At 43.3% G+C, this 13,008-nt stretch overlaps 1 protein-coding gene across 1 annotated transcript in view; it reads left to right on the top strand.

Moving 5' to 3' along the window:
* Positions 1-13,008, top strand: part of DMD (dystrophin) — a 4,179,683-nt gene that overhangs the window by 1,699,678 nt on the left and 2,466,997 nt on the right. Inside the window, exons 24-26 of the mRNA XM_069757653.1 lie at positions 2,536-2,649; positions 2,820-2,975; positions 4,086-4,256. Of these exons, the coding sequence (XP_069613754.1) occupies positions 2,536-2,649; positions 2,820-2,975; positions 4,086-4,256 (441 nt within the window). The remainder of the gene's footprint in view (positions 1-2,535; positions 2,650-2,819; positions 2,976-4,085; positions 4,257-13,008) is intronic.

Below are 13,008 nucleotides of genomic sequence, written 5' to 3'. Positions count from 1 at the left end.
CTTCAAAATATCATCTTATGAAGAATTTCAATATTTAAGTCAACAATTTGTAATTTCAGCAACTTCAGCGAGATGAGGACATGGAGGCTCCAACCGCATGATCTATTGAAAGTAACCAGAATAGATACTGAACAGAAGTGCTATTCGATTTATGCACAGGCAAAGATATGGATTAGACAACCGTACATATGGTGATAAATATATTAAAGCCAAATGCGCAATTTTATTATACAAAAATTGTTCAACAGCTGAGCATGCTGAGAAAATACCTCCCCTAACCACCAATCGACATTTTATGAAAAATTTCAATGTTGAAATCAACTATTGTTGATATTATATCAATATAATTATATCAACTCCAGCGAGATGAAAAAATGGAGGTTTCAAACTGCATGCTCTGTTGAATATTGCTGAAATAAATTCTAGACCAAAGTGTGATCAAATTTATACACTCAATCATAACAGTATTGAAGATGTAGGTGAGACAACCGTACACATGCTAATAGATCCATTAGAGCCAAATACGTACTTTTATAACAAACAGGGCGCACTAAAAAATGTAGTCTTATGAAAAGAAATAAATTAAGCATAATAGCAACGACTACTGCATGTAATATATCGGCCCCATAATGTTCATCCAGAAATGGATCATATGCCGGTAAAAAATACTACACTGTCCCAAGAAGACCCAGGTGCTGACTGGAAATAATCTGCACCAAGCCTACATACTAATCTGATGTTAAAGAATGTGGCAGGTGCAGCAAAAAAATACATAAAAAAAATAAAAATAAATAAAGTATGCAGCCTCCTAGCAATCTAGATAAGACACAGTGTTATACTACACCTAGCACTGCATGCACCTATGGGTGTCAATACTCAAGATGAAAAACCTAACGGTACATATTACCTTTAAAAAGCGAAGCTCCCCGCTGACCACCACACGTGGCACGCCGATTCCTGCCGAACCCCGACGCGCGTTTCGCGATAGCTTCCTCTTGGGGCCCACTGTGTCTTATCTAGATTGCTAGGAGGCTGCATAGTTTATTATTTTTTTATTTATTTATTTTTTTTTTTATGTATTTTTTTGCTGCACCTGCCACATTCTTTAACATCAGATTAGTATGTAGGCTTGGTGCAGATTATTTCCAGTCAGCACCTGGGTCTTCTTGGGACAGTGTAGTATTTTTTCCCGGCATATGATCCATTTCTGGATGAACATTATGGGGCCGATATATTACATGCAGTAGTCGTTGCTATTATGCTTAATTTATTTCTTTTCATAAGACTACATTTTTTAGTGCGCCCTGTTTGTTATAAAAGTACGTATTTGGCTCTAATGGATCTATTAGCATGTGTACGGTTGTCTCACCTACATCTTCAATACTGTTATGATTGAGTGTATAAATTTGATCACACTTTGGTCTAGAATTTATTTCAGCAATATTCAACAGAGCATGCAGTTTGAAACCTCCATTTTTTTCATCTCGCTGGAGTTGATATAATTATATTGATATAATATCAACAATAGTTGATTTCAACATTGAAATTTTTCATAAAATGGCGATTGGTGGTTAGGGGACGTATTTTCTCAGCATGCTCAGCTGTTGAACAATTTTTGTATAATAAAATTGTGCATTTGGCTTTAATATATTTATCACCATATGTACGGTTGTCTAATCCATATCTTTGCCTGTGCATAAATCGAATAGCACTTCTGTTCAGTATCTATTCTGGTTACTTTCAATAGAGCATGCGGTTGGAGCCTCCATGTCCTCATCTCGCTGAAGTTGCTGAAATTACAAATTGTTGACTTAAATATTGAAATTCTTCATAAGATGATATTTTGAAGTCTGTGGAGGTATTTTCTCAGCATGCTCCATTATTGAAAAATCTTATCATCTCTTGCTCCCTTGCGACTATTAGATTTTGCTTCACGCTTACCTGCCATTATATATATCTGTTAGGTTTTGAGGCATTGTTTTATCTTTTGTATTTGTCTGTATTTGTTTGTGTTAATAAAGTTATAACTTTTTATTGACAAAAATCGAAACACTCTTTGATTTAGCACGCAGTCTAAAAATTGCCTAGCTTATCAGTATGTTTAATGAATTAGAATTTTGTATGATCCGCTCATTTCTGTTCTTCAACAATTCAAAACTCTAAAGCTGACACTAAGCAAAGGTTAATCCTTTTTTTATGGTTAAAATATACTGTACAATGTCCTCCATTGCTGATGAACATATTACAAATCAATTTTGAACAGTTCATAACAAAATCTTGACAAATCCTAATAAATCCTTTTGACTTAATCTATATTTAGTGCATAGAATAGCATGTCAGGCTGAGTTTATCTTTTTTCAAAATCAAAAACAATAGAAACTTGACTGAATCTGGGCTGCTGATGCATATTTAGGTTATTTGCACGCAACAAACAACACTGTGTGAATAAATGCTGTGTTATTTTTCTTTAGCATTGATGATGAATTTTTAACTGTCGTATTAATTGATAAAATATATATATTTGTTTTTTCTTAGATTGATCTCAAGACCTTGAATAAGTGGATGACAGAAGTTAATGTTTTCCTCAATGAAGATTGGCCAGCAATTGGAGATTCTGAAGCTCTTGAAAAGCAACTAGAACAGTGCAAAGTAAGTACATGAGACATCGAGTTATTGTTCTACTGAAAATTATCATAGATTAATTTATTTTATTAACTGTATCCTAGTAGACCAGTATCTAACTTGTTTCATAAATGTAAGAACAGCATACATAATGTTTCAAATGTTTTACTTTTTAATAAAGTACTTTTTTTTTTAAGGCATTGGTAAACGACATCCAAACAATTCAACCTAGTGTGAATAGTGTCAATGATGTTGGACAGAAACTAGTCAGCAAAGCTGAACCTGCCTATCTGCCCAAACTCAAGAGAGATTTAGAAAATCTGAATGAGCAATGGGACCTAATATGTAAACAGGTATGTGTGACTCGAGGTATGGGACTCGAGGATTTGTTTTCTGACAATATTGTATGGTGCATTCTTACTCAGGTTGGTTCTACAACATCTACTTGAATATTAGAGACAGCCCTGAGAAATATAAAGTATCATAGTGGTCCTAATCTAATGTTTTAAAATTAACATCTATGTATCTAAATATCTATCTATCTATTCTTCCCTCTCCCAGCCTTCTAAATGCTATGATTGCTATTGATTGCGGCATTTAGGGGGTAAATGACACTTTGGAGGTGCCAAAACCACTCCTGGCCGTGACACCCAGAGTGCAGTTCTAACTTACGCCAAGCGCCCAGCAGCAATTGGGCAAGCACAGCTCCTGTGCCCACATGATCACCATGATGTAAATTTACATGATTTGTGGTAACTCTTTCTGACCATGTCATAAACTTACGTCAAATGTAGTGAAGCGTTAAAAGGGTTTTCCTGCCTTAGGGTACAAGCCTGCAGTCACTCTATGGAACAACGGAACTACAGACTTGTGAATCCTCACAGCGTGCGAACTGTGTGCTGTAAGGATTCCAGTACCAGTGCCTGGAGCTGGTGGTCACTCCGACTAAACTATATCCATCCTCGCACTTCTACTAGGCACGTAATCGCATGTATGCAAATCCTATACTTCTAGTCTTGTGCCTTCAGAAATACCTGTTTATGTGAAAATAATAATGTCAAAAACAGAAATGTTTTTAGGCATGGCAATTACTCAAAAATAAAAATCTATTATTGCCGTCAATATTTTTTCCTGTTTTTATATAATTTTGTTTGTTGTTATACATTTTATTTGTCCTTGAGATAAGTGCCCTTTTCATTTGATTTCAAATGTCAGGGGTTAATGCACATCTTCTCTGATAAAAACCATGCAGGCGCTCTGTGTGTATATTAGAGATGTTCTTATTTATATGCTCTGCATTTTTCCTGATGTATCCAAATACAATGTCAACTTTTGTTTGTCCTAACATTCAACAAAACCTTTATATAGTCCACTTCCATACTTGGCCAGAAACCTTCACTTGTAATCTAAACGTTTCAACTGTCCTTGCTGCTGTCTAGCTGTTGGTTTATGTCTCAATTTAGGCCTACACAAAAAAAGCAGCACTAAAAGGAGGTTTGGAGAAAACATTAAACCTTCGAAAAGATCTGTCTGAAATGCAAGAATGGATTTCTCAAGCTGAAGATGAGTATTTAGAGAGAGATTTTGAGTACAAGACTCCAGAAGAGTTACAAAAGGCATTAGAAGAGCTTAAGGTATTTGATATATAGTTTTAGTTTAATACTGTCATTATTACTGCTACAATAAATACTACTACTATTTCTAATATCACGAATAGGGTTGAGCGAAACGGGTCGTTCATTTTCAAAAGTCGCCGACTTTTGGCAAAGTCGGGTTTCATGAAACCCGATCCGACCCCTGTGTGGGGTCGGCCATGCGGTACGCGACTTTCGCGCCAAAGTCGCGTTTCAATGACGCGAAAAGCGCCATTTCTCAGCCAATGAAGGTAAACGCAGAGTGTGGGCAGCGTGATGACATAGGTCCTGGTCCCCACCATCTTAGAGAAGGGCATTGCAGTGATTGGCTTGCTGTCTGCGGCGTCACAGGGGCTATAAAGGGGCGTTCCCGCCGACCGCCATGTTACTGCTGCTGATCTGAGCATTAGGCAGGGTCCATTAACCACCAAACCGCTTGTGCTGTAGCGATTTCCACTGCCCAACACCACCTTCGGTGTGCAGGGACAGTGGAAGCTACATTTTTTTTTTCCCCTCAGCGCTGTAGCTCATTGGGCTGCCCTAGAAGGCTCCCTGATAGCTGCACTGCAGTGTGTACGCCGCTGTGCAAACCAACCATACCTGGCTGAGATTACTGCAGGGAGATAGTAATTGTTGGACACTCCCTGTTTTTTTTTTTTTTTGTGGGAGATTAAGATTGACATTTCTGCTAGAGTGCCATCCCTGTGTGTGCCATCTCTCACTCAGTGGGCCATAGAAAGCCTATTTATTTTTTTGCTTGATTTGGGTTATAAAATCTACCTGAAAAAATCACTACATCAATCAGTGGGAGAAAAATATTGGCCTCAGGGCTTGTGTGCCACTCTTGACTCCTGTGTGTGCCATCTCTCAGTCAGTGGGCCATAGAAAGCCTATTTATTTTTTTGCTTGATTTGGGTTCTAAAATCTACCTGAAAAAATCACTACATCAATCAGTGGGAGAAAAATATTGGCCTCAGGGCTTGTGTGCCACTCCTGACTCCTGTGTGCATCATCACTCACTCAGTGGGCCATAGAAAGCCCATTTTTTTTTTTTTGCTTTATTTGGGTTCTAAATTCAACCTGAAAAAATCAATAAATCAATCAGTGGGAGATTAATATTGGCCTTTGGGCTTGTGTGCCAGTCCTAAGCGTGCCATCTCTCTCTCTCAGATAGTGGGCCATAGAAAGCCTATTTATTATTTTTTTTATTGGGTTTATAAATTTTCCCTGGAACAAAAAAAAAAGGGAGATTAATATTGGCCTCTGGGCTTGTGTGCCAGTCCTGAGCGTGCCATCTCTCTCACAAATAGTGGGCCATAGAAAGCCTATTTATTTATTTTTTTTGGTTTTATAAATTTTCCCTGAAAAAAAAAAAGGGAGATTAATATTGGCCTTTGGGCTTGTGTGCCAGTCCTAAGCGTGCCATCTCTCTCTCTCAGATAGTGGGCCATAGAAAGCCTATTTATTATTTTTTTTATCGGGTTTATAAATTTTCCCTGGAACAAAAAAAAAAGTGGGAGATTAATATTGGCCTCTGGGCTTGTGTGCCAGTCCTGAGCGTGCCATCTCTCTCACAAATAGTGGGCCATAGAAAGCCTATTTATTTTATTTTTTTTGGTTTTATAAATTCTCCCTGAAAAAAAAAGGGAGATTAATATTGGCCTTTGGGCTTGTGTGCCAGTCCTAAGCGTGCCATCTCTCTCTCTCAGATAGTGGGCCATAGAAAGCCTATTTATTTATTTTTTTATTGGGTTTATAAATTTTCCCTGAAAAAAAAAAAAAAGTGGGAGATTAATATTGGCCTCTGGGCTTGTGTGCCAGTCCTGAGCGTGCCATCTCTCTCACAAATAGTGGGCCATAGAAAGCCTATTTATGTTTTTGGTTGATTTGGGTTCTAAATTCTACCTGAAAAAATCAATAAATCAATCAGTGGGAGATAAATATTGGCCTCTGGGCTTGTGTGCCACTCCTGACTCCTGTGTGCGTCATCTCTCACTCAGTGGGCCATAGAAAGCCTTTTTTTGTTTTATTTGTTTTCTAAATTCTCCCTGAAAAAATCATTTTATTTTATTTGGTTTCTAAATTCTTCCTGAAAAAATCATTTTACTCTATTATTTTTTTTTCCTAAAGTCTCCCTGAAAAAAAAAAAAAAAAAAAATCAGTGGGAGATTAATATTGCCCTTTCTGCTTGTGTGCCAGTCTTGACTCCTGGGTGTGCCATCTCTCTCTCTCTCTCTCCAATTGTGGGCCATAGAAAGCCTATTATTTTTTTAGTTTGATTTGGGTTCCAAAATCTACCTGAAAAAATCACTACATCAATCAGTGGGAGATAAATATTGGCCTGTGGGCTTGTGTGCCACTCCTGACTCCTGTGTGCGTCATCTCTCACTCAGTGGGCCATAGAAAGCCTTTTTTTGTTTTATTTGTTTTCTAAATTCTCCCTGAAAAAATCATTTTATTTTATTTGGTTTCTAAATTCTTCCTGAAAAAATCATTTTATTCTATTATTTTTTTTTCCTAAAGTCTCCCTTAAAAAAAAAAAAATCAAATCAGTGGGAGATTAATATTTACATTTGTGCTTCAGTGACAGTCCTGCGTGTGTGGCATTTCTCTCATTTGTTGCCACCAACAACAGAGTGTGTAACATTGTGCCTGATTTTCGTTGTGGTCTCACTCACCTGTAAAGGGGTAGCTAAATCATACTGAAGTTATAGCTCACCGTGTAAGTTGTGTGACAGCAACAAATACCGTTATTTTGTTTACGTTTTTAAAACAATGAGGAAGTCTGGTGGAAGAGGTCGTGGCCGGGGGCGTTCATTGTCAGCTGGTAATGAGGGTAGTGGTAGTGGTGGAGCATCAGCTGGTCGTGGGAAAAAAAATATTGCACCTAAGTCTGGAGCTGTGGAGCCAGGTTCGTCGTCTGGCTACACAAGGCCTCGAACGCTCCCTTTTCTGGGAGTAGGAAAACCGCTTTTAAAGCCGGAGCAGCAAGAGCAAGTTTTGGCTTATCTTGCTGACTCAGCCTCTAGCTCTTTTGCCTCCTCTCGTGAAACTGGTAAATGTCAAAGCAGCGCGTCGTTAGTGGATGTTCACGGTCAGGGACAAGTCGCTTCCTTGTCCTCTTCAGCAAAAACAACAACAGAGAAGAATGCAGCAGGCGACACAACGGGTTACTCCATGGAGCTCTTTACACATACCGTCCCTGGCTTAGAAAGTGAAGCAGTTAACAGTCCATGCCCATTACAAGTTGAATCTGACATGGAGTGCACTGATGCACAGCTACAGACAGACTACTATGCTGGTCCTTTGACTCAGACCACAACATTGCCCTCGCAGGGTAATGATCAAGAATCAGACCCTGATGAGACTATGTTGCCCCATCACGAACGCTATACCACCGACCGACACGGTGACACAGACGAAGTTGCACACGAGCTAGAAGAGGAGGTAATAGATGACCCAGTTCTTGACCCCGATTGGCAGCCATTGGGGGAACAGGGTGCAGGCGGCAGCAGTTCTGAAGCGGAGGAGGAGGGGCCGCAGCAGGCATCAACATTGCAACAGGTTCCATCTGCCGGGCCCGTATCTTGCCCAAAACGCGTGGCAAAGCCAAAACCTGTTGGAGGACAGCGTGGCCATCCGGTTAAAGCTCAGTCTGCAATGCCTGAAAAGGTATCCGATGCTAGAAAGAGTGCAGTCTGGCATTTTTTTAAACAACATCCAATTGATCAGCGCAAAGTCATCTGTCAAAAATGTTCAACTACCTTAAGCAGAGGACAGAATCTGAAAAGTCTCAATACAAGTTGCATGCATAGACATTTAACCACCATGCATTTGCAAGCCTGGACTAACTACCAAACGTCCCTTAAGGTTGTAGCACCCTCGGCCAATGAAGCTAGTCAGCAACGCAACATCCCTTCCGGCAGTGTAGGGCCACCATTTTCCGCACCACCTGCAGTATCTGTGCAGGTTTCTTTGCCAGGCCAAAGCAGTCAGGGTCAGGGAATCACCAGTTTCGTAGTAGGAAACACTGCATCTAGGGCACCGGCGACAACAATACCATCTCCCACCGTCTCTCAGTCTGCCATGTCCACCGGCACCCCCGCTAGTTCCACGATCTCCAGCTCTCCAGTCCAGCTCACCCTACATGAGACTATGGTTAGAAAAAGGAAGTACTTAGCCTCGCATCCGCGTACACAGGGTTTGAACGCCCACATAGCTAGACTAATCTCGTTAGAGATGATGCCCTACCGGTTAGTTGAAAGCGAAGCTTTCAAAGCCCTGATGGATTACGCTGTACCACGCTACGAGCTACCCAGTCGACACTTTTTTTCCAGAAAAGCCATCCCAGCCCTCCACCAGCATGTTAAAGAGCGCATTGTCCATGCACTCAGGCAATCTGTGAGCACAAAGGTGCACCTGACAACAGATGCATGGACCAGTAGGCATGGCCAGGGACGTTACGTGTCCATCACGGCACACTGGGTGAATGTTGTGGATGCAGGGTCCACAGGGGACAGCAAGTTTGGGACAGTTCTGCCTAGCCCACGGTCTAGGAAACAGTTGGCTGTAGCCGTTCGCACCCCCTCCTCCTCCTCTTCGTCCTCCTGCAGAAGCGAGAGCTCGTCCACAGACCGCAGTCGCACAACCACTCCATCCGCAGCTGCCACTGTTGCACACCAGGTCTCCCATTATGGGGCAGCTACTGGCAAACGTCAGCAGGCTGTATTGGCTATGAAGTGTTTGGGTGACAACAGACACACCGCGGAAGTTCTGTCCGAGTTCTTGCAGAAAGAAACGCAGTCGTGGCTGGGCACTGTAGATCTTGAGGCAGGCAAGGTAGTGAGTGATAACGGAAGGAATTTCATGGCTGCCATCTCCCTTTCCCAACTGAAACACATTCCTTGCCTGGCTCACACCTTAAACCTGGTGGTGCAGTGCTTCCTGAAAAGTTATCCGGGGTTATCCGACCTGCTCCTCAAAGTGCGTGGACTTTGCTCACATATCCGCCGTTCGCCCGTGCACTCCAGCCGTATGCAGACCTATCAGCGTTCTTTGAACCTTCCCCAGCATCGCCTAATCATAGACGTTGCAACAAGGTGGAACTCAACACTGCACATGCTTCAGAGACTGTGCGAACAGAGGCGGGCTGTTATGTTTTTGTGAGAGGATACACATACACGGGCAGGCAGTAGGATGGCAGACATGGAGTTGTCAGGTGTGCAGTGGTCGAAGATTCAAGACATGTGTCAAGTCCTTCAGTGTTTTGAGGAATGCACACGGCTGGTTAGTGCAGACAACGCCATAATAAGCATGAGCATCCCCCTAATGCGTCTGCTGATGCAAAGTTTGACGCACATAAAGGATCAGGCGTCTGCAGCTGAGGAAGAGGAAAGCCTTGATGACAGTCCGCCATTGTCTGGCCAGGGCAGTGTACAGGACGAGTTAGCGGGCGAAGAGGAGGAGGAGGACGAGGAGGATGATGGGGATGATTATATTTTTAATGAGGAAGCTTTTCCGGGGCCACTGGAAATTGGTGGCGCGGCAAGGCCGGGTTCTGGTTTTTGGAGGGACACAAGTGACGTGGATTTGCCTGAAACTGCCCCTCAACCAAGCACAACCGCAGATTTGAGAACTGGAACTTTGGCCCACATGGCGGATTATGCCTTACGTATCCTCAAAAGGGACACACGCATAACTAAAATGATGAACGATGACGATTACTGGTTGGCCTGCCTCCTTGATCCTCGCTATAAAGGCAAATTGCAAAATATAATGCCACATGAGAACTTGGAACTAATATTAGCAACCAAACAATCAACTCTTGTTGACCGTTTGCTTCTGGCATTCCATGCACACAGCGCCCATGATCGTTCTCACACGAGCTGCAGGGGCCAGCAGACCAGAGGAGTTAGAGGGGCAGAAATCAGAAGTGGCGTTGGCCAGAGGGGTTTTCTGACCAGGTTGTGGAGTGATTTTGCTATGACCGCAGACAGGACAGGTACTGCAGCATCAATTCAAAGTGACAGGAGACAACATTTGTCCAGTATGGTTACAAACTATTTTTCATCCCTTATCGATGTTCTCTCTCAACCGTCATTCCCATTTGATTACTGGGCATCAAAATTAGACACCTGGCCAGAATTGGCAGAATATGCATTGCAGGAGCTTGCTTGCCCGGCAGCTAGTGTCCTATCAGAAAGAGTATTCAGTGCTGCAGGTTCAATACTAACAGAAAAAAGGACTCGTCTGGCTACCCAAAATGTAGATGATCTAACCTTCATTAAAATGAACCACAACTGGATTTCGAAATCTTTTGCCCCACCTTGCCCGGCTGACACCTAGCTTTCCTATGAAAAGGTCTTGCCTGTGGACTATTCTGAATGCCTTTTCCAATCTCGTAATTTTCTGCACCTGATTGTCCAGCATACGACATGTTTACACCTCACTAAATGGCCAAACTCCCCACACGGGGCCGTGGTATCGACACTTGGCGACAGCACCCGTCAGAGTGCTGTTTGTCTGAAGAGGTGGGTGTGCCCGCTTTTGGTCGACGGCACTGCCACTGGGTCCCTCCTAGTACAATAAAGTGTCTCTGGCGGTGGTGGTGCTCACCCAACGTCAGACACACCGTTGTAATATGAGGGGCCCTGGGCCTGTACCGCCGGCCACAAGACAGTTCCCCCCCCCGCCAGCTCAAACAGTGCTCTACCACTTGCAAAATTATCTCACAGCTCCACCAATGTTTAGTCTATGCGCTGACATCCTTCAATGCCTGCCACTGACAATACCATTGTATTGACATTTTTGTTATGTTAGGCCTTCGAAGCCTGTCTGCGGTCACTCCTTCCACTATGCCTCCACTGACCACACCACTGCTGCCCGTGTACCCCTGGAACCAATTTAAAATTGCCTACAGCCAGCCCAATTTTTTTATTTTAGGCCTTCGATGCCTGTCTGCGGTCCATTCTTTCTACTACTACTACACTGACCAGGCCACTGCTGCCCGTGTACCCCTGGAACCAATTTAAAATTGCCTACAGCCATGTGTTATTATTTTAGGCCTTCGATGCCTGTCTGCGGTCACTCCTTCCACTAGGCCTCCACTGACCACACCACTGCTGCCCGTGTACCCCTGGAACCAATTTAAAATTGCCTACAGCCAGCCCAATTTTTTTATTTTAGGCCTTCGATGCCTGTCTGCGGTCACTCCTTCCACTAGGCCTCCACTGACCACACCACTGCTGCCCGTGTACCCCTGGAACCAATTTAAAATTGCCTACAGCCATGTGTTATTATTTTATGCCTTCGATGCCTGTCTGCGGTCACTCCTTACAATATGCCTCCACTGACCACACCACTGCTGCCCGTGTACCCCTGGAACCAATTTAAAATTGCCTACAGCCAGCCCAATTTTTTTATTTTAGGCCTTCGATGCCTGTCTGCGGTCCGTTCTTTCTACTACTACTACACTGACCAGGCCACTGCTGCCCGTGTACCCCTGGAACCAATTTAAAATAGCCTACAGCCATGTGTTATTATTTTAGGCCTTCGATGCCTGTCTGCGGTCACTCCTTACAATATGCCTCCACTGACCACACCACTGCTGCCCGTGTACCCCTGGAACCAATTTAAAATTGCCTACAGCCATGTGTTATTATTTTAGGCCTTCGATGCCTGTCTGCGGTCACTCCTTACAATATGCCTCCACTGACCACACAACTGCTGCCCGTGTACCCCTGGGACCAATTTAAAATTGCCTACAGCCAGCCCAATTTTTTTATTTTAGGCCTTCGATGCCTGTCTGCGGTCACTCCTTCCACTAGGCCTCCACTGACCACACCACTGCTGCCCGTGTACCCCTGGAACCAATTTAAAATTGCCTACAGCCATGTGTTATTATTTTAGGCCTTCGATGCCTGTCTGCGGTCACTCCTTACAATATGCCTCCACTGACCACACCACTGCTGCCCGTGTACCCCTGGAACCAATTTAAAATTGCCTACAGCCAGCCCAATTTTTTTATTTTTGGCCTTCGATGCCTGTCTGCGGTCACTCCTTCCACTAGGCCTCCACTGACCACACCACTGCTGCCCGTGTACCCCTGGAACCAATTTAAAATTGCCTACAGCCATGTGTTATTATTTTAGGCCTTCGATGCCTGTCTGCGGTCACTCCTTACAATATGCCTCCACTGACCACACCACTGCTGCCCGTGTACCCCTGGAACCAATTTAAAATTGCCTACAGCCAGCCCAATTTTTTTATTTTAGGCCTTCGATGCCTGTCTGCGGTCCGTTCTTTCTACTACTACTACACTGACCAGGCCACTGCTGCTCGTGTTCCCCTGGAACCAATTTAAAATTGCCAACAGCAATGTGTTATTATGTTAGGCCTTCGATGCCTGTTTGCGGTCACTCCTTCCAATAGTTCTCCACTGACCAGACCAATGCTGGCCGTGTACCCCTGGAACCCAGCTGAAAGTGCATGTAGCCTCCTTTTTTTCTTTGTTTTATATTTAGAAAGCCCAGATGAACTACGCTGTGCAACGGTTCAAGCTACCCAGTCGACATTTCTTTTGCGAGAAAAGCCATCCCAGCCCTCCACCAGCATGAAAAAGTCTGCATTGTCATAGCACTCAGGCAATCAAACAGTAGAAAGGTGCACCTGACAAGAGACGCATGGACCAGTAGGCATGTCCACAAAAAGTTACGTGTCCATTACGGCGCACTGGGTTAATGTGTTGGATGCA

The sequence above is a fragment of the Ranitomeya imitator genome, chromosome 3, assembly GCF_032444005.1.
Source record: "Ranitomeya imitator isolate aRanImi1 chromosome 3, aRanImi1.pri, whole genome shotgun sequence".
Lineage (NCBI taxonomy): Eukaryota > Metazoa > Chordata > Amphibia > Anura > Dendrobatidae > Ranitomeya > Ranitomeya imitator.
The sequence above is the reverse complement of the archived record's forward strand: the minus strand, read 5'-3'. Positions and strand labels throughout refer to the sequence as shown.